General features: G+C 41.7%; 1 protein-coding gene across 9 annotated transcripts in view; it reads left to right on the forward strand.

Moving 5' to 3' along the window:
• The window catches only part of CASP8AP2 (caspase 8 associated protein 2), a 39,906-nt gene that overhangs the window by 13,067 nt on the left and 6,410 nt on the right, over positions 1 to 20,429 (forward strand). For 6 of the 9 annotated variants that reach the window (XR_004442803.1, XR_004442806.1, XM_033234626.1 and 3 more), the window contains 6 exons: positions 2,495 to 2,563; positions 4,753 to 4,853; positions 5,402 to 5,476; positions 7,005 to 7,120; positions 12,231 to 14,476; positions 15,907 to 19,042. Coding sequence is in view for 7 of the 9 variants with exons in the window: in XM_033234626.1 (XP_033090517.1) it covers positions 2,495 to 2,563; positions 4,753 to 4,853; positions 5,402 to 5,476; positions 7,005 to 7,120; positions 12,231 to 14,476; positions 15,907 to 19,042 (5,743 nt within the window). In the remaining 2 variants the exon portion in view is untranslated. Of the gene's footprint in view, positions 1 to 1,680; positions 1,747 to 2,494; positions 2,564 to 4,752; positions 4,854 to 5,401; positions 5,477 to 7,004; positions 7,121 to 12,230; positions 14,477 to 15,906; positions 19,043 to 20,429 lie in introns of all 9 variants that reach the window. The other 3 variants (XM_033234623.1, XM_033234621.1, XM_033234622.1) reach the window with 1 other exon arrangement.

The following is a 20,429-nucleotide window of genomic DNA, read 5'->3' on the forward strand; positions in this document are numbered from 1 at the left end:
CCATCCCGGCTAACACGGTGAAACCCCGTCTCTACTAAAAATATAAAAAAATTAGCCGGGTGTGGTGGCGGGTGCCTGTAGTCCCAGCTACTCGGGAGGCTGAGGCAGGAGGATGGCGTGTACCCGGGAGGCGGAGCTTGCAGATGAGCTGAGATCAAGCCACTGCACTCCAGCCTGGGCAACAGAGCGAGACTCTGTCTCAAAAAATAAATAAATGAAAATAAAATAAAATTTTTTTCTCCCTTTAGCACTAGTGCTAACTGCTAGTAATGTCTGAGTATTTTTTTGAATTGCATTTCATTTATGTATGAGCTTTTTCACTGTACCTCTTTGTATTATTTTTAGTACTTGTTCGAGGAAGTGTATACATCTTTAACATTTTCTAGTCTGTTTACTAGTATTGTACCTTTTTACATGAAATATAGAATCTTGCATGTATAGTTGCATCTGTCTGCACCCTTGCCTTTCATGTTATGAACCCCACAATAAAATGCTAGTGTTTACTGGGCTGGGCGTGGTGTCACGCCTGTAATCCTAGCACTTGGGGAGGCCAACGCGGGTGGATTGCCTGAGCACAGGAGTTCAAGACCAACCTGGTTAACATGGTGAAACCCTGTCTCTACCAAAATGCAAAAAATTAGCTGGGTGTGGCAGCGTGTGCCTGTAGTCCCAGCTGTAGGCTGACGCAGGAGAATTGCCTGGACCCGGGAGGCAGAGGGCGGAGGTTGCAGCAAGCCGAGATCACACTGCTGCACTCCATCCTGGGCAACAAAGCTAGACTCTGTCTCAAAAAAAAAAAAAACCTATAGTGTTTACTGTAACAGTTCTATGGATCTTAAAGAAATTAAGAAGAAAATTTAGTCTTTTATGATTACTCATTTATTTACCATTTCCAGTCCTAGCATTCTTTGGTATCCTTCTAGTAGCAGTTTCTCCCCATTCTCTATTTGCTTCTGGACTCCAGATACACATTATGTGAGAACTTTTGATAGTATCATGTAGGTCACTAAGACTCAGTTCTTTTTTAAGAAAGTCTGTCTATCTACAGATTGGGTAATTTCTGTTGATCTCTCTTCAAGTTCAGTGGTTCTCCTGTCAAGCACATCCAATAACTTTTTATATTACATATTGTAATCTTCAGTTGTAGGTTTTTCCTTTGGTTCTTTTTCATTGTTTCTGAGATTTTCTGTGTAGTAAGTTTGTGCTTGTCTGTGTAGTTTTTTTGGAGACAAGTTCTTCCTCTGTTAGCCAAGCTGGAGTGTAGTCGCATGAACATGGCTCACTGTAGTCTTGACCTCCTAGGTTCAAGTCATCCTCCTGCCCTAGTCTCCTGAGTAGCCGGGACTACAGGCATCTGCCACCATGCTCAAGCTAGTTTTCATTTAATTTTTTTGTAGAGACAGAGTCTCACCATGTTACCTAGGCTGATCTCAAACTCATGGGCTCAAGCAATCCTGTGGCCTTGGCCTCCAAAAGTGCTGGGAATACAGGTGTGAGTCACTGCACCTGGCCACCATGTAGTAACTTTGGATTGAATAGTCAACATTGTAAATGAAATGTGAGAGGCTGGATGCTGTTAACATTCCTCTGAAGAGTTGTTTTTAATTTTAGCAGATATTTAACTTAGCTGAACTTGCGATTCGGTCCCTTCTGTAATAGCAACTGAAATATCTGTTTTAGGTTTAGCTGGCTTTTTGGAGTTCTACCCTTTTTTGAGAGTCACCCAGAGATTTGGGCAGAATTTAGGTAATGCTCTTTGTGGATTTCTGTAATTCCCCTTTCGTGTACTAGTCACTGTTATCATGACAAATTCTTTTCTCCAGTTCTTCAAGCTACTAAAGGACTGGAGGTTTCTATCTTGAGTTGTCACTGCCCAGTATAGCTACAACTAGGGCCTGTCTTTCTACAGAAAGCAGTAATAAAAGGGGACAGGGAACTTGGGAGGTGCTATTTTCTTTCAGTTGTCACTGCCCTTTCAGTTTTTGCCTGCTTTAGGGTGTTCTCTAGCTCTTTAGATAGCTTCGAATATTTTATTTAGTGTTTACAGTAGTTATCTGCAGGAGGATTGGTTTCGTAGAAACCACTCCGCTGTAACTGGTATTGGAACTCTTTCAGTAGAAATATATATATATGAGACAGGATCTCGCACTGTCACCCAGGCTGGAGTGCAGTGGCAGAGTCATGGCTCTCTGCAGCCTTGACCTTCTGGGCTCAAGCAGTCCACCTCAGCCTCCCATGTGCCACCACACCTGGCTAAATTTTTATTTTTGATATGCTGTGTTGTCCAGGCTGGTCTTGATCTCCTGAGCTTAAGCAATCCGCCTGACTCAGCCTCCCAAAGTGCTGAGTTTACAGGCGTGAGCCACCGTGCCTGGCTTATCTCTTTTTTAAAGCAAAACTATTAAGTCTCTTTCTTTTCCTGGTCCTTCAATGTAGGAATGGAAAAATCGCAGTGCCTAAAGTCATTTTTAACTAGTCTTTGCCTTTCTTGCAGCTTCTCCTCTTAAGAACAATGATGAAGGCTCATTGGACATATATGCTGGGTTGGACAGTGCTGTTTCTGGTATGTGAATTCCATAAAAATAGTTTCATTTTTTTAGTCAGTTCATTGTATTTGTTTTGTGGTTACCAAATCCTGGTATATCATAGCTCCTAAACAATTTGCCCATTCTTTGTAATTACACTGAGGTAATTCTTTTCTTTCTTTTTCCCCCACGATAACTTACAGAACCCAATGTTAACCAAAGCTTGATGAGAAAAACAAATTAGCAAACAGGTTTATTCATCTCGGTCTCAGATTTGATTGAGCCTTGTGCAAACACATTTTCTACTATTGAAGTACAACTAGTGCTGGTGTCTGTTACTATTCACTCATACTCTTTTTTTTAGACAGAGTCTCACTCTATCGCCCAGGATTAAGTGCAGTGGCCTAATCTCGGCTCACTGCAACATCCGCCTCCCGGGTTCAAGTGGTTCTCCTGCTTCAGCCTCCCAAGTAGCTGGGACCACAGGCACGTGCCACCACGCCCGGCTAATTTTTTTGTATTTTTAGTAGAGATAAGGTTTTACCACTTTAGCCTGGATAGTCTCAATCTCCTGACCTCGTGATCTGCCCGCCTCAGCCTCCCAAAGTGCTGGGATTACAGGCATAAGTCACCACGCCTGACTGCACTCATACTCTTGCAGGTTATATGATATTAGAACATTTGAAAAGTGTAAGTTACTATAAGTATTTTTAAATGTATCAGTAAGAGTGATATGCTGAGAATCTAATGACCTATTCAAATTAGAAATCTTTTCCATAATCAGATTTCTTTTTTTTTTTTTTTTGAGACAGAGTCTCGCTCTGTCGTCCAGACCGAAGTGCAGTGGCCGGATCTCAGCTCACTGCAAGCTCCGCCTCCCGGGTTTACGCCATTCTCCTACCTCAGCCTCCCGAGTAGCTGGGACTACACGCGCCTGCCAACTTGCCCGGCTAGTTTTTTTGCATTTTTCAGTAGAGACGGGGTTTCACTCTGTTAGCCAAGATGGTCTCGATCTCCTGACCTTGTGATCCGCCCGTCTTGGCCTCCCAAAGTGCTGGGATTACAGGCTTGAGCCACCGCGCCCAGCCAGATTTCTTAAAGTTTTGAACAGTTATGATCTTCATACCTAATTTGGTTGACAACAACCATTTAGGTAAATTGGTAGTCCATCTGTAAAATCAGTATAAATTTGGAATGTAGGAGAAGTGAAATGTAGGATGAAGTATAGGAGATGGAGAAATGTATAATCTTTTGAAGTAGACAAAATATCAAAAAGTGTAACAAGGCTGGGCACGGTGGCTCACGCCTGTAATCCCAGCACTTTGCAAGGCTGAGGCAGGCGGATCACCTGAGGTCAGGAGTTGGAGACCAGCCTGGCCAACATGGCGAAACCTCGTTTCTACTAAAAATACAAAAAAAAAATTAGCTGGGCGTGGTGGCATGTGCTTATAGTCCCAGCTATTCAGGGAGGCTGAAGCAGAAGAATTGCTTGAACCCAGGAGGCGGAGGTTGCATTGAGCCAAGATCGTGTGACTGCACTCCAGCCTGGCAACACAGGGAGACTCTGTCTCAAAAAAAAAAAAGAAAGTGTAGGCCGGGCGCGGTGGCTCAAGCCTGTAATCCCAGCACTTTGGGAGGCCGAGACGGGCGGATCACAAGGTCAGGAGATCGAGACCATCCTGGCTAACCCGATGAAACCCCGTCTCTACTAAAAAATACAAAAAACTAGCCGGGCGAGGTGGCGGGCACCTATAGTCCCAGCTACTCGGGAGGCTGAGGCAGGAGAATGGCGTGAACCCGAAAGGCGGAGCTTGCAGTGAACTGAGATCCCGCCACTGCACTCTAGTTTGGGCGACAGAGCAAGACTCCGTCTCAAAAAAAAAAAAAAGAAAATGTAACAAATATTTTCACTTTGAGAGGCCAAGGCAGGTAGATTTCTTGAGGTCAAGAGTTCGAGACCAGCCTGGCCAACATGGTGAAACACCATCTCACCATCTCTACTAAAAATACAAAAAGTAGTGGGGCATGGGGGCGTGCACCTGTAATCCCAGCTACTTGGGAGGCTGAGGCATGAAAATGGCTTGAACCTGGGAGGGTGATGCTACAGTGAGCCAAGATTTGCACCACTGCCATTGCACTCTAGCGTGAGTGACAGAGTGAGATTCAAAAAACAAAACAAAAAAGTGTAACAAGTAATTTAATGGAAGGTTTTTTTGTTTGTTTTTAGACAGTGCTTCCAAATCCTGTGTACCATCAAGAAATTGTTTGGACTTATACGAAGAGATCCTGACTGAAGAAGGAACTGCAAAGGAGGCAACATATAATGATGTATGGGTTGCTACAATTATTAAGGACAGTTATTTACTATTTTGTAGCTTCTGAAGAGCAATCAGCTGCTTAGTTTTGAACAAATATTTTGTTTAGGAACTTAGCTCTTAGATTAATAAATATTTAAGTCAGTTTTTGTCTTCAGACCTGCTTTTTAAAGGAATGTTTTCTGAATACTTGTCTAAATTTAGTTATAATTTTGCTTGACCCAATTTAAGCATCTGAGTATAAAACCTCAACAGGCAAACAGTGTTATAACATTTTTTCTTTTCATGAAATGTACAAAGTTAAATCATATGTTGCATAAAATGTCCTGAGACTTCTATTTCTTTCTACTATATTTGAATTTTAAGGTTTGGATGTTGAATGTGAAAGTAAACAAAATAGATTATTTGTAGGCTTAACTTTAAAACTGGTAATCTTTCTGGTAGAAGTAGACCTCATCTGCCTTCTTAGTGAATTGATTTGCAGATTTTAAAATATTTTGAAATGCCAATTAAACTAAGAAAATAACTTTGAATGATACTTAATCCTTTTATATTTTATAGTTGCAAGTAGAATATGGAAAATGTCAACTGCAAATGAAAGAGCTGATGAAAAAGTTTAAAGAAATACAGACACAGGTAGGGTATAAATGAAAACATAAAAAACAAATTACCAGGCACAGTGACTCACACCAGTAGTTTCAGCACTTTGAGAGGCAGAGGTGGGAGGATTGCTTGAGGCCAGGAGTTTGAGCCCAGCCTTGGCAAGATAGCGAAACCTCATCTCTACAAAAAAATAAAACAATTAGCTGTGTATGGCCCCCCTGTAGTGCTTGCTACCTAGGAGGCTGAGGAGGGAGGACCCTTGAACTCAGGAGTTTGAAGTTACAGTGAGCTGTGATTGTGCCACTGCACTCCAGCCTGGGTGACAGAGGAAGACCCTATCACTTAAAAAAAAAAAAAAAAGTTGTTATAAATAGAAATTAAAATGTTAAAATGTTGACAGTTTATAAAAAAGCTTTCTTTTAGTATTAAATGAAATAGCAAATGTGGCAAGTATGCATTATTTCCTGAATTGATGAAATTGAATGAAATAGCAAATATGACAAATATGCATTATTTCGTGAGTTGATGAAACTGATAAAAGAAAACGGCTTGATTTGTTAAATGACATTGATATAAAGGGTCTGTTAGACTTAGGTCAATTAATAGTTAATTAATAGAAAATTTGTGGAGATAATGACAACTGGTTTAAAACAATGGTTTTGAGGAACAAAGATACGGGTTTAAAATGGCTGTTGGGAGACACTTATGATGCCATCACAGCTTTTGCCAGAATGACCCATTTTGTGACTGCGCTGCAAAAATCAGGAATGTCATGTCCTGTTCTAGTTTTTACTTTTTGGTAAAATTGTTTCTCTTCCTTCTCGTTCCCCTGAAAGAACCAGTGAACTATCAATTCTTTCTTAGTTTATCTTAGGGACTAATACATCTTTTTTTTTTTTTGACGGAGCCTTGCTCTGTTGCCAGGCTGGAGTGCAGTGGCACAATCTCGGCTCACTGCAACCTCCAGCTCACTGCAACCTCCGCCTCTCACGCTCAAGCGGTTCCCCTGCCTCAGCCTCCCAAGTAGCTGGGATTACAGGCACCCGCCACGACACCTGGCTAATGTTTGTATTTTTAGTAGAGACAGGGTTTCAGCATGTTGGCCAGGCTGGTCTTGAACTCCTGACCTTAGGTGATCCACCCGCCTCGGCCTCCCAAAGTCCTGGGATTACAGGCATGAGCCCCACCACACCTAGACCGGACTAATACATCTTTGCAAGTTTAACCAAAGCTGTTGAATATAACCTAATTCTTACCATTTTTATTTTCAATTTTCAAGATCATGGCCAGGCAGAACTTACTTTTTCTGCTGTTCATTGGTTTTTCATTTCAATCTCTGTTTTAAGTAGTTTCACTTTAAGTGGGACTGTTTCTGGTGCCAGTTATCTTCTCAGTCTCAGCTTCCCCACTTGTATAAGGGGGATAATAGTACTCCTCATATGGCTTATAAATGTGTGATGCCTGCATGTAGTTAACATTCGATAATTATCAGCTAATATATGTAGTAGTATTAGTAATCCTGTAGGTATGTACTTTATTAATATATTTTGTGGTGTTTTAGAATTTCAGCTTAATAAATGAAAACCAGTCTCTTAAGAAGAATATTTCAGCACTTATCAAAACTGCCAGGGTGGAAATAAACCGCAAGGATGAAGAAATAAGTAATCTTCACCAAAGGTATTACTGAGCGGTGTAGCTGTTATAAATTACGTGGGTATTGATATGTGGAATATTTTTAACTTTGAGAGGAAAGATGAAAATAATGTTTTTTGTTTTCTGTTTTTTTTTTTTCTTTTTTCAGAGACAGGGTCTCATTTTGTCACCCAGGCTGGAATGCAGTGGTGTAATTATAACTCAGTGCAACCTCCACCTCCTGGGCTCAAGGGATCCTCCTTCCTCAGCCTTCCAAGTAGCTGAGACAACAGGTGTACAACACCATGTCTCCTAATTTTTTTATTTTTTATTTTTGGTGGAGACAGGGTCTCACTATGTAGCCCACACTAGTCTTGAAGTCTTGGCCTCAAGTGATCCTACTGCCTCTGCCTCCCAAAGTGTTAGGATTATAGGGGTGAGCCACCATGCCTGGCCCATATGTGATTACTAATAGAACATTGTGTCCAGGCTCAGTGGCTCGTACCTGTAATCCCAGCACTTTGGGAGGCTGGGGGGGACAGGTCACTCGAGCTCAAGAGTTGTAGACCAGCCTGGCCAACAGGGTGAAACCCTGTCTCTACTAAAAATACAAATATTTGGCTGGGCGTGGTGGCTCATGCCTGTAATCCTAGCATTTTGGGAGGCCAAGGCGGGCAGATCATCTGAGGTCAGGAGCTCAGACCAGCCTGACCAACATGGTGAAACCCCATCTCTACTAAAAGAAAAGAAAAATACAAAATTAGCTGGACATGGTGGTGCATACCCAGAATCACAGCTACTCGGAAGGCTGAGGCAGGAGACTCTCTTGAACCCAGGAGGCAGAGGTTGCCAAGATTGTGCCATTGCACTCCAGCCTGGGCAACAAGAATGAAACTCCATCTCAAAAAAAAAAATTAGCCAGGTGTGGTGGTGGATACCTATAATTCTACCTACTTGGGAGGCTGAGGCAGGAGAATCACTTGAAGCTGGGAGGCAGAGGTTGCAGTGAGCTGAGGTTATACCACTGCATTCCATCCTTGGTGACAGCCTGACTCCATCTCAAAAAAAAAAGAAGCAAATAAAAATAGAACATTGCCACATACTTCTCTGAATATATTTAGTTTCCTAAAACACTGAGTTCTTGCTCTACTATTATTTGCCCTGATGGGATGATGGTGTATATGTCATGGGTTCTTCTAGGTCCCCACTAAATTACCAAAATATCAAGAGGGCATCTGTGCTCATGTACTCTATTAATAAACAGCCTTTATACTATCCCTCAATTGTATATTCTTTCCTTTCTCAAGGGGATTTTCTCCATTAATGTCTCTCTCTTATTGGTTGGAGGCAATATTTTGCTCCAGAGAGAAGTTGATATCTTCATAGCCAAACCTCTGAAAAAGTTGTCTAAACTTGTTTTCATTTTTTTTCTTTCTACTAACTCACTTTTTTTTTTTTTTTTTGAGATGGAGTCTCACTCTGTCGCCAGGCTGGAGTGCAGTGGCACGATCTTGGCTCACTGCAACCTCCCCATCCTGGGTTCAAGCAATTCTCCTGCCTCAGCCTCCTGAGTAGCTAGGACTACAGGCACGCGCCACCATGCCCAGCTAATTTTTGTATTTTTAGTAGAGATGAAGTTTTACCATGTTGGCCAGGATGGTCTCGATCTCTTGACCTCATGATCTGCCCGCCTCAGCCTCCCAAAGTGCTGGGATTACAGGCATGAGCCACTGTGTGCCGGCCTTTTTTTTTCCGAGACAGAGCCTCACTCTGTTGCCCAGGCTGGAGTGCGATGGTGCAGTCTTGGCTCACCACAACCTTTGCCTCTCAGGTTCAAGCAGCTCTGCCTCCTGAGTAGCCAGGATTACAGGCACTCGCCACCACACCCGGCTAATTAAAGAAAAATTTTATTTTATATTTTGAGACAGAGTCTCACTCTGTTGCCCAGCTGGAGTGCAGTGGCGTGATCTCAGCTTACTTCAGCCTCCGCCTCCTGGGTTCAAACATTCTCCTGCCTCAGCCTCCTGAGTAGCTGGGATTACAGGCACCCACACCACGCTGGCTAATTTTTGTATTTTTAGTAGAGATGGGGTTTCACCATGTTGGTCAGGCTGGTCTTGAACTCCTGACCTCAGGTGACCCACCTGCCTCAGCCTCCCAATGTTCTGGGATTACAGGCATGAGCCACTGCACCCAGCCTATACCCAGCTAATATTTTTGTGTTTTTAGTAGACACAGACAGGGTTTCACCATGTTGGTCAGGCTAGTCTTGAACTCCTGACCTCAGGTGATCCACCCACCTTGACCTCCCAAAAGTGCGGAGATTTCAGGCATGAGCCACCTGTGCCCAGCCTTTTTTTTTTTTTGAGGTAGAATCTTGCTCTGTTGCCCAGTGCAGTGGCGTGATCTCAGCTCATTGCAACCTTTGCCTGCTGGGTTCAAGTGATCCTCCCACGTCAGCCTCCCCAGTAGCTGGGATTACAGGCATGCACCACCTGTGAAAAATTAAAAAAACAAAAAACAATGGTTTTTTGTATTTTTAGTAGATGGGGTTTCACAATTTTGTCCAGGCTGGCCTTGAACTCCTGACCTCAAGTGATCTGCCTGCCTTGGCCCTCCAAAGTGCTGGGATTACAGGCATGAGCCACTGCACCCAGCTTTAAGGGTGTTCCTTTTATGGTTAGTGCTTTTTGTGTTGACATTTCTCCAGTGATCTCAAAGGTATCTACCAACAGTTGGTCGGTTGAGTCAGTATCTATATTGGTTTCCCGGGTTAGTGTAACAAAACTACCAGAAATGGGTGGCCTAAACAACCAAAATTTGTCTCACAGTTCTGGAGGCTAGAAGTCCAAAATGAAAGTGTCAGCAAAGTTAGTTTCTTTTGAGGGCTCTAAAGGAAGGATCTGATTCAGGCCTCTGTAGTTGTAGATGGTTGTCTACTTCCTGTGTCTCTTAGGATATCACTTTAACTTGATTACTTCTGTAAAGACCCTTTAAATAAGGTCATATTCTGAAGAACAATGGGTTAGAACTTCAAATTATGAATTTGGTCAGGAGAGGGGACACAATCAACTCTTTTTTTTTTTTTTTTTTTTTTTGAGGCGGTGTCTCGCTCTGTCGCCCGGACTGGAGTGCAGTGGCCGGATCTCAGCTCACTGCAAGCTCCACCTCCCGGGTTCACGCCATTCTCCTGCCTCAGCCTCCCGAGCAGCTGGGACTACAGGCGCCCGCCACCTCGCCCGGCTAGTTTTTTGTATTTTTAGTAGAGACGGGGTTTCACCGTGTTAGCCAGGATGGTCTCGATCTCCTGACCTCGTGATCCGCCCGTCTCGGCCTCCCAAAGTGCTGGGATTACAGGCTTGAGCCACCGCGCCCGGCCACAATCAACTCTTAACAGGGTTCACATGAGGTTTACATACTGTTTTAGGTTGTATGTTTTTCTAATCCTCTCTTATAACAATCGCCCTATATTTCTGAATTTTTTAAGTTTTGGGTTTTTCTACACATTTAATACTGATTAGAAATAGATATATGAAATTTCAAAGAAATTATGGAAGTTCAGGAAGATGAAGTTATTACCAGAAGCTAAAATGGGCCAGGCACGGTGGCTCACACCTGTAATTTCAGTACTTTGGGAAGCAAAGGCAGGAGAATTGCTTGAGTCCAGGAGTTTGAGACCAGCCTGTGCAGCATAGTGAGATCCCATCTCTACGAAAAATTAAAAATTAGCTGGGTGTGGTGGCGTGTGCCTGTAGTCCCAGCTACTTGGGAGGTTGAAGTGAGAGGATTGCTTGAGCCTAGGATATCAAGGCTGCAGTGAGCCATGATCATGCCGCTGCACTCAGCCTGGGTGAAAGAGGGAGACTCTGTCTCAAAAAAAAAAAAAAAAAAAAAGCTAAATTGAGCTCTCTGCATTTTATTGCTAGGAAACCTAACAGTTTTTTTAAACACTAATATAAAACCTTAAGACTTAGATTTTTGTTTTAAACAGTAAATATATACCATTCTCCTAGGAAAGAATTACAACTCTTTATTCCTTTTTACTTTTGCATAGTATATAACACCTTAAGATGGCCATTGGTGCTTTGGCTTGCTATGGGATTGTATGTGAAACAGAAAAACTAGGATAGAGAATTATGTAGAGTTTTACTTTGATCATGTCTGTTGTTTAGCAAGATTTTACTTTTCCTTGTGTTTCAGTTGAGCCAGAATGAATAAGGCAAGAAAATAATGTCACTTGTTCTAAAAGAAGTGAACTTGTGGTTAGCTGGGGAGTTATGCAGTGTGGTGAAGTAAGTCTGAGAGCCATTGGCAAGTATTGGGATAGATCCTCAGGTCCTCAAAACTTATTTGAGCAAAGCACATGAAAGAGAATTTCATGTTTTAAAAACGGGCTAATTTAGTTGGAAGCTGGTAATTTCTTTTTCTTCTTTTTTTTAGGGACAGGGTCTCACTTCGTTCTGTCACCCAGGCTGGAGTGCAATAGCGCAGTCATGGCTCACTGCAGCCTCAACCTCCTGGTCTTAAGTGATCCTCCCACCTCAGCCTTCCAAGTAGCTAGGACCACAGGCATGTACCACTATGCCTGACTAATTAAAACAAAAAATTTTTTTAGAGACAGGATGTCACTATGTTGCCCAGGTTGATCTTGAACTCCTGGGCTCAAACAAGTGATCCTCCTGCCTTGGCCTCCTAAAATGCTGGTATTACAGGCATGAGCCACCACACCTGGCCAAAGCTGATAATTTCTTTCTCAACCAGGAGGTTGAAGCTGAGACAGAGTCTTGCTCTGTCACCCAGGCTGGAGTACAGTGGCACAGTCTCAGCTCACTGCAACCTCTGCCTCCCAGGTTCAAGCAGTTCTCCTGCCTCAGCCTCCCAAGTAGCTGGGATTACAGGTGCCTGCCACCACACCTGGCTAATTTTTTTGTATTTTTGGTAGAGACGGGGTTTCACCATGTTGGCCAGGCTGGTCTCAAACTCCTGACCTCAAGTGATCCACCCGCATCGGCCTCCCAAAGTGCTGGGATTATAGGCATGAGTCACCATGCCCGGCCAAAGCTGGTAATTTCTTAATCATGAATTACTCATGTGAATAAAGTTTGGAATATTGCAAATATAATTGAACTTTTTTTTTTTTTTAATTTCTCAATAGATTGTCTGAGTTTCCACATTTTCGAAATAATCATAAAACCGCAAGGACATTTGATACAGTTAAAACAAAAGATCTTAAATCTAGATCTCCACATTTGGATGATTGTTCAAAGACTGATCACAGAGCTAAAAGTGATGTTTCTAAAGATGTACATCATAGCACTTCACTGCCAAATCTGGAAAAGGAAGGAAAATCACATTCTGATAAAAGGAGTACTTCACATTTACCTACATCTGTCGAGAAACACTGCACTAATGGTGTTTGGTCGCGTTCTCATTATCAGGTTGGTGAGGGTAGCTCAAATGAGGATAGTAGAAGAGGAAGAAAAGATATTAGACATAGCCAGTTCAACAGAGGAACTGAAAGAGTACGAAAAGACTTAAGTCCTGGCTGTGGTGATGGTGAACCAAGGATACTGGAGGCTAGTCAAAGGCTGCAAGGACATCCTGAGAAATATGGTAAAGGTGAACCAAAGACTGAAAGCAAAAGTTCAAAGTTTAAAAGTAACTCAGATTCTGACTATAAAGGTGAACGCATTAACTCTTCTTGGGAGAAAGAGACCCTCGGAGAAAGGTCACACAGTCGAGTAGACTCTCAAAGTGACAAAAAACTAGAACGACAAAGTGAAAGATCACAAAATATAAATAGGAAAGAAGTTAAATCACAAGACAAAGAAGAAAGAAAAGTTGATCAAAAACCTAAGTCAGTAGTAAAGGACCAAGATCACTGGAGAAGATCTGAACGAGCATCACTTCCTCATTCCAAGAACGAAATAACATTTTCTCATAATTCAAGTAAATACCATGTAGAAGAGAGAAGAGGATGGGAAGATTGTAAAAGAGACAGGAGTGTAAACAGTCATAGTTTTCAAGATGGAAGATGTCCATCTTTTCTTTCAAACAGTAGAACTCACAAAAACATTGACTCTAAGGAAATTGATGCTATGCACCAGTGGGAAAATACACCTTTAAAAGCAGAAAGACATAGAACCGAAGATAAGAGGAAAAGAGAACGAGAAAGCAAAGAAGATAATAAGCATATTAGAAATGAAAAAAGAGTACCTACAGAACATTTTCAGAAGGCTAATAAGGAAACTAAGAAAACCACTTCTGATTTAAAGAAACAGAATGAGCCAAAGACTGATAAGGGAGAAGTCCCTGATAATGGTGTTTCTGAAGGAGCAGATAATAAAGAGCTTGCAATGAAAGCTGAGAATGGTCCAAATGAAACGAAAAACAAAGACCTAAAATTGAGTTTTATGGAAAAATTGAACTTAACTCTTTCTCCTGCTAAAAAGCAACCTGTTTCTCAGGATAATCAGCATAAAATAACTGATGTTCCCAAGTCCAGTGGTGTATGTGATTCAGGGTCTTCAGTGCAAGCTAAAACAGTGGCATATGTTCCATCCGTCAGTGAACATATCTTGGGAGAAGCTTCTGTCAGTGAACATACCATGGGGGAAACGAAATCATCATTATTGGAACCAAAAGTTGCTCTTCTAGCAGTGACTGAACCCAGGATTGGTATCTCGGAAACCAAAATGGAAGAAGAAAATAGTTTGTTAGTTAGATCTGTTGACAATACTATGCATTGTGAAGTGCCCATTTGTGATACAGAGACTTCCTTCCCATCTCCTATGGAAATACAACAGACAGAATCCTTGTTTCCATCAACAGGAATGAAACAAACCATTAATAATGGAAGGGCAGCAGCTCCTGTGGTAATGGATGTATTACAAACAGATGTGTCTCAAAACTTTGGATTGGAATTGGATACCAAAAGAAATGATAATTCAGATTCTTGTGGTATTTCTGAAGGTATGGAAATGAAGGTAGCACTTTCAACAACAGTGGGTGAAACCACTGAAAGCATTTTGCAGCCTTCAATTGAGGAAGCTGATATTTTGCCAATAATGCTTTCAGAAGATAATAACCCAAAATTTGAGCCTTCTGTTATAGTTACACCACTGGTTGAGAGTAAATTGTGCCATTTGGAGCCTTGCTTACCTAAAGATACTCTAGATTCTTCACTTCAGCAGACTGAGTTAATGGACCACAGAATGGCAACTGGTGAAACAAACTCAGTATATCATGATGATGATAACTCGGTTTTGAGCATTGACCTTAATCACCTGAGACCTATTCCGGAAGCCATCAGTCCTCTGAATAGTCCAGTGAGACCTGTAGCAAAAGTTCTTAGAAATGAAAGCCCACCTCAAGTTCCAGTGTATAATAACAGTCATAAAGGTACTAGTTTATATTCTATAACTTTGCTTTTTTTGAGAATGTAAAATACTTAAGATAAATTGGTGATATTCTTTTTTGATAAGATAAAAAGTAGGCCGGGCACAGTGGCTCATGCCTGTAATCCCAGCACTTTGTTAGGCTGAGGCAGGCGGATCACGAGGTCAGGAGATCAAGACCATCCTGGCTCACACAGTGAAACCCCGTCTCTACTAAAAATACAAAAAAATTAGCCGGGCCTGGTGCAGGCGCCTGTAATCCCAGCTACTGAGGAGGCTGAGAAAGGAGAATGGTGTGAACCCAGGAGGTGGAGCTTGCAGTGAGCAGAGATTGCGCCACTGTACTCCAGCCTGGGCGACAAAGCAAGACTCTGTATCAAAAAAAAAAAAAAAAAGCAGCATATTACTCAGCCCCTGTTATCTAGAAGTGCACATGGAAGGTTTTTGTGTGTGTTTTTTTTTAGACGAAGTCTCACCCTGTTGCCCGGGCTGGAGTGCAGTGGTGTGAGATCTCGGTTCACTGCAACCTCCGCCTCCTGAGTTCAACCAATTCTCCTGCCTCAGCCTCCCAAGTAGCTGGAACTACAGGCACGTGCCACCAATCCCAGCTAATTTTTGTATAGTTTTTTTAGTAGAGACAGGGTTTGACCATATTGGCCAGGCTGGTCTCAAACTCCTGACCTTGTGATCTGCCCGTCTTGGCCTCCCAAAGTGCTGGGATTACAGGCGTGAGCCCCTGCACCCAGCCAGAGTTGTTTTTCTGTTTCTTTTTTTTTTTTTTTTTGAGACAGAATCTCACGGTGTCACCAAGCTGGAGTGCAGTGGCATGATCTCAGCTCACTGCAGCTTCCACCTCCCAGCCCAAGTGGTTCTCCTGCCTCAGCCTCCCAAGTACCTGGGATTACAAGCACCCGCCACCATGCCCGGCCCTGAGCACTTTTTAAGACCGGTAAAAACCATTGATACAGGCTGGGCGTGGTGGCTCACACATATAATCCTAGAAGTTTGGGAGGCTGAGGCAGGCGGATCATGAGGTCAGGAGTTCAAGACCAGCCTTGCCAACATGGTGAAACCCTGTCTCTACTAAAAATACAAAAATTAGCTGGGCATGGGGGCAGGCGCCTGTCGTCCCAGCTACTCAGGAGGCTGAGGCAGGAGAATTGGCTTGAACCTGGGAGGTAGAGGTTACAGTGAGCCAAGATTGCACCACTGCACTCCAGCCTGGGTGACACAGCAAGACTTCTCAAAAAAAAATCAATGATGCAAGTATTAGGCATTAACATTCTGCTTCAAAAAGAACTAGGAAAACAGTGAATTGCCTCAGTATTTAATTTTTTGTTACATGTAATATTTAATATGGACATGTCAAATGACTAAACTTTAATATACTTTTATCTTCTATAAATGTATTTAATATATTTTACTCTTCTACAGATGTGTTTTTACCAAATTCAGCTCATTCTACCTCTAAGAGTCAGTCTGATCTCAATAAGGAAAATCAAAAGCCAATTTACAAATCTGACAAATGTACAGAAGCAGACAAATGTAAGAATTCACCATTAGATGAATTAGAAGAAGGGGAAATTAGAAGTGATAGTGAAACATCTAAACCACAAGAAAGTTTTGAAAAAAATTCCAAGCCTAGAGCGTCAGCTGATGTGCGGAAGTCAAAGACTATCCCACGACATGGGAAAAGTACTGTGGGTTTGGATAAAGACAGTAGGAAAACACATGTAAGAATCCATCAGACCAATAACAAATGGAATAAAAGACCTGATAAATCTAGCAGATCTTCAAAAACGGAGAAGAAAGATAAAGTGATGAGCACTTCCAGCTTGGAAAAAATAGTTCCAATTATTGCTGTACCCTCTTCTGAACAAGAGATCATGCACATGTTACGAATGATAAGAAAACATGTAAGGAAAAATTATATGAAATTCAAGGCAAAATTTTCATTAATACAATTTCATAGAATTATTGAATCAGCAATTTTGAGTTTTACATCTCTAATTAAACATCTCAACTTACACAAAATCTCTAAGTCAGTGACTACCTTACAGAAGAATCTCTGTGATGTTATAGAGTCTAAACTTAAGCAAGTTAAAAAGAATGGCATAGTTGATCGTTTATTTGAACAGCAGCTACCAGATATGAAAAAAAAATTGTGGAAGTTTGTAGATGACCAACTTGATTATTTGTTTGCAAAGCTTAAGAAAATCTTAGTTAACTTTTGTGATTCCAAAAACTTTGGAAGAGACAGTGATGAAGGCAAACCTGAGAAAACAAGTAAACACAATGCACAGTATTCAGATTGTCAGAAAGGGAGTGAGCACAACTCCAACAAAGAATTGCTGAAAGAAAAATTCTCAAAATCAGAAGACTGTGTTCATTATAAGTCTTTAGTGGGATGTAAAAAATCTGAGGAAAAATATCAAGACCAAAATAACGCCAGTATTAACACTCTAAAGCATGACATTAAAAAAAATTTTAACACCTGCTTTGATAATACAAAGAACTCTCAATCCGAAGAGCGCTCCTTGGAACTACACTGTTCAAGCACCCCAAAGTCAGAAAAAAACGAAGGAAGCAGTATAGAGGATGCACAGACATCCCAGCATGCAACCTTGAAGCCAGAACGAAGTTTCGAGATTCTTACTGAACAGCAAGCATCTAGCCTTACTTTTAATTTAGTGAGTGATGCACAAATGGGTGAAATATTTAAAAGTTTGTTGCAAGGTTCTGATCTTTTAGACAGTAGTGTTAACTGTACTGAAAAAAGTGAGTGGGAGTTAAAGACTCCAGAGAAGCAGTTGCTAGAGACTCTTAAGTGCGAGTCTATACCAGCTTGTACAACAGAAGAGCTAGTTTCAGGGGTGGCTTCTCCATGTCCTAAAATGATTAGTGATGATAATTGGTCATTATTATCATCTGAGAAAGGTCCATCTCTGTCTTCAGGGCTTTCATTGCCAGTTCATCCTGATGTGTTGGATGAAAGTTGTATGTTTGAAGTGTCTACTAACCTACCTTTAAGTAAAGATAATGTGTGTAGTGTAGAAAAGAGCAAGCCCTGCGTTTCTTCCATACTTTTTGAAGATCTCGCAGTCTCTTTAACAGTACCGTCACCTCTGAAGTCAGATGGTCATCTCAGTTTTTTAAAGCCTGATGTTTCGTCTAGTTCAACTCCTGAAGAAGTCATTAGTGCTCATTTTAGTGAAGATGCCTTACTTGAGGAAGAGGATGCATCTGAGCAAGATATTCATTTAGCTCTGGAGTCTGATAATTCTAGCAGTAAATCAAGTTGTTCTTCTTCCTGGACAAGCCGATCCGTTGCTCCAGGCTTTCAGTACCACCCTAATTTACCTATGCATGCCGTCATAATGGAAAAGTCCAATGATCATTTTATTGTGAAAATACGACGTGCAACACCATCTACCTCTTCTGGTCTTAAACAGAGTATGATACCTGATGAATCATTGACATCTTTGCCCAGACATGGAAAGGAAGCTGATGAAGGAGCAGATAAAGAATATATTTCATGTCAGAACACAGTTTTTAAATCTGTGGAGGAATTGGAAAATTCCAACAAAAATGTTGATAACAGCAAGTCAACTCATGAAGAACAGAGCTCTGTGATACAAACACAGGTTCCTGATATATATGAATTTCTTAAAGATGCTTCAGGTAAGATGGGTCATCGTGATGAAGTGGCTGATGAATGTTTCAAATTGCATCAAGTATGGGAAACAAAAGTGCCTGAAAGCATTGAAGAATTGCCTTCAATGGAAGAAATCTCACACTCTGTCGGGGATCATCTTCCAAACACATACATAGATCTAACGAAAGATCCAGTCACTGAAACCAAAAACTTGGGCGAATTCATAGAAGTAACAGTTTTAAATATTGATCAGTTGGGATGTTCTGGAGGCAATTTAAATCAAAGTGCTCAAATATTAGACAATTCTTTGCAGGCTGATACTGTAGGTGCTTTTATTGATTTGACACAAGATGCTTCAAGTGAAACTAAAAGTGAAGGTAATCATCCTGAATTAGCTGTTGAAGACTTGGGATGTGGGGTGATACAGGTGGATGAAGATAATTGTAAGGAAAAAAAGGCACAAATGGCAAACAGGCCTTTGCAGTGCATTGTTGAGGAAACCTATATCGACTTGACCACAGAATCTCCCAGTTCATGTGAAGTAAAAAAGGATGAATTAAAATCAGAGCTGGGATCAAATTGTGTTAACTTGGAGTTGCCTGGGACTTTGCATAATGCTCACAAAAAGAGAAGAAACCTTTCTGATCTAAATCATTCTCATAAGAAACAAAGAAAGGAAACAGACTTAGCCAATAAGGAAAAGACCAAGAAACCTGCCCAAGATTCTTGTGAGAATACTGAAGCTCACGGAAAGAAAGCCAATAAGAAGAGGGCCCCTCCTGTGAATAAAGATCCCTCATCATTAAAGGCAACCCCAGGGATTAAGGATTCATCAGCAGCACTTGCCACTTCTACAAGCCTTTCTGCAAAGAATGTTATTAAAAAGAAGGGAGAAATTATCATTTTATGGACAAGGTAAGAATCTTGTGAGGCATTTAAATCACCAGGAAATTTTGAGCTCAGAAATCTAATCTGTCTCGCTGGGCACAGTGGCTCATGCCTGTAATCCCAGTACTTTGGGACGCTGAGGCAGGTGGATCACTTGAGCCCAGGAGTTTGGGACCAGCTTGAGCAACAAGGCAAATTTATGTCTCTATAAAAAATACAAAAATTAGGGCCGGGCGCAGTGGCTCACGCTTGTAATCCCAGCACTTTGGGAGGCCGAAGCAGGCAGATCATGAGGTCAGGAGATCGAGACCATCCTCGCTAACATGGTGAAACCCTGTGTCTACTAAAAATACAAAAATTTAGCCGGGCGTGGTGGCACGTGCCTGTAGTCCCAGCTACTTAGGAGGCTGAGGCAGGAGAACGGCAGGAACCCGGGAGGCGGAGCTTGCAGTGAGCCAAGATAGCACCACTGCATTCTAGCCTGGGCAACAGAGCAAGACTCCATCTCAAAAAAAATACAAAAATTAGCCAAGTGTTGTGGTGCAGGCCTGTGGTCCCAGCTACTTGGGAGGCTGAGGCAGGAGGATCACTTGAGCCTGGGAGCTGGGAGGCGAAGGTTGTACTCCAGCCTGGGTGACAGAGCAAAACCCTGTCTCAAAGAAAAGCCTAAAGAGATCTAATGTCATGTCTTCATAACTTTATCCTAAAATAAAGAAAATGATGACTTCAAAAGTGACCAAATTTAGTTGAAGATACATTCTAGAGTATAGTCCTGCTGTACTGTTGTACAGTCTAGAACAGTGGCTTTTAACCAGAGGTGTGCAGTAGCACCATGGATAGAACTTTTCACTTTGAAAAGCTCTAGTGTGAAGTTAAAAAGAAAAAAGTGAAGTGAAAAAAAGTGAAAAAGTGTGTTTTAACTTCACTTTTTAAATTAAAAACAATTATTTCATTTGGAAGGAACTGGTGTAAGCGCATCTTAGAGGGAATGACAAGTGATGAAACAGCAGAAAATGGGAGTGTTGGTACAGGTTGGTGCAAAACCACAATTACTTTTGCAGCAACCTAATAATTTGATTTTTCTTCCAAATTAGAAGTTTACAGTTTTGTAAACCATTTGTACTTTTGAGGGTTTTTGTTTGTTTTGAGACAAAGAGTTTCACTCTTGTTGCCCAGGCTGGAGTGCAGTGGTACCATCTTGGCTCACTGCAACCTCTTCCTCCTGAGTAGCTGGAATTACAGGGGCATGCCACCATGCCCAGCTAATTTTGTATTTTTAGTAGAGACGGGGGTTTCTCCATGTTGGTCCGGCTGGTCTCGAACTCCTGACCTCAGGTGATCCGCCCACCTCCTGAAGTGCTGGATTACAGGCATGAGCCACTATGCCCATACACTTACGAGTTTTATATGAACT

Source organism: Trachypithecus francoisi, unplaced genomic scaffold, assembly GCF_009764315.1.
Source record: "Trachypithecus francoisi isolate TF-2019V2 unplaced genomic scaffold, Tfra_2.0 Lachesis_group15, whole genome shotgun sequence".
NCBI classification, from domain to species: Eukaryota; Metazoa; Chordata; class Mammalia; order Primates; family Cercopithecidae; genus Trachypithecus; species Trachypithecus francoisi.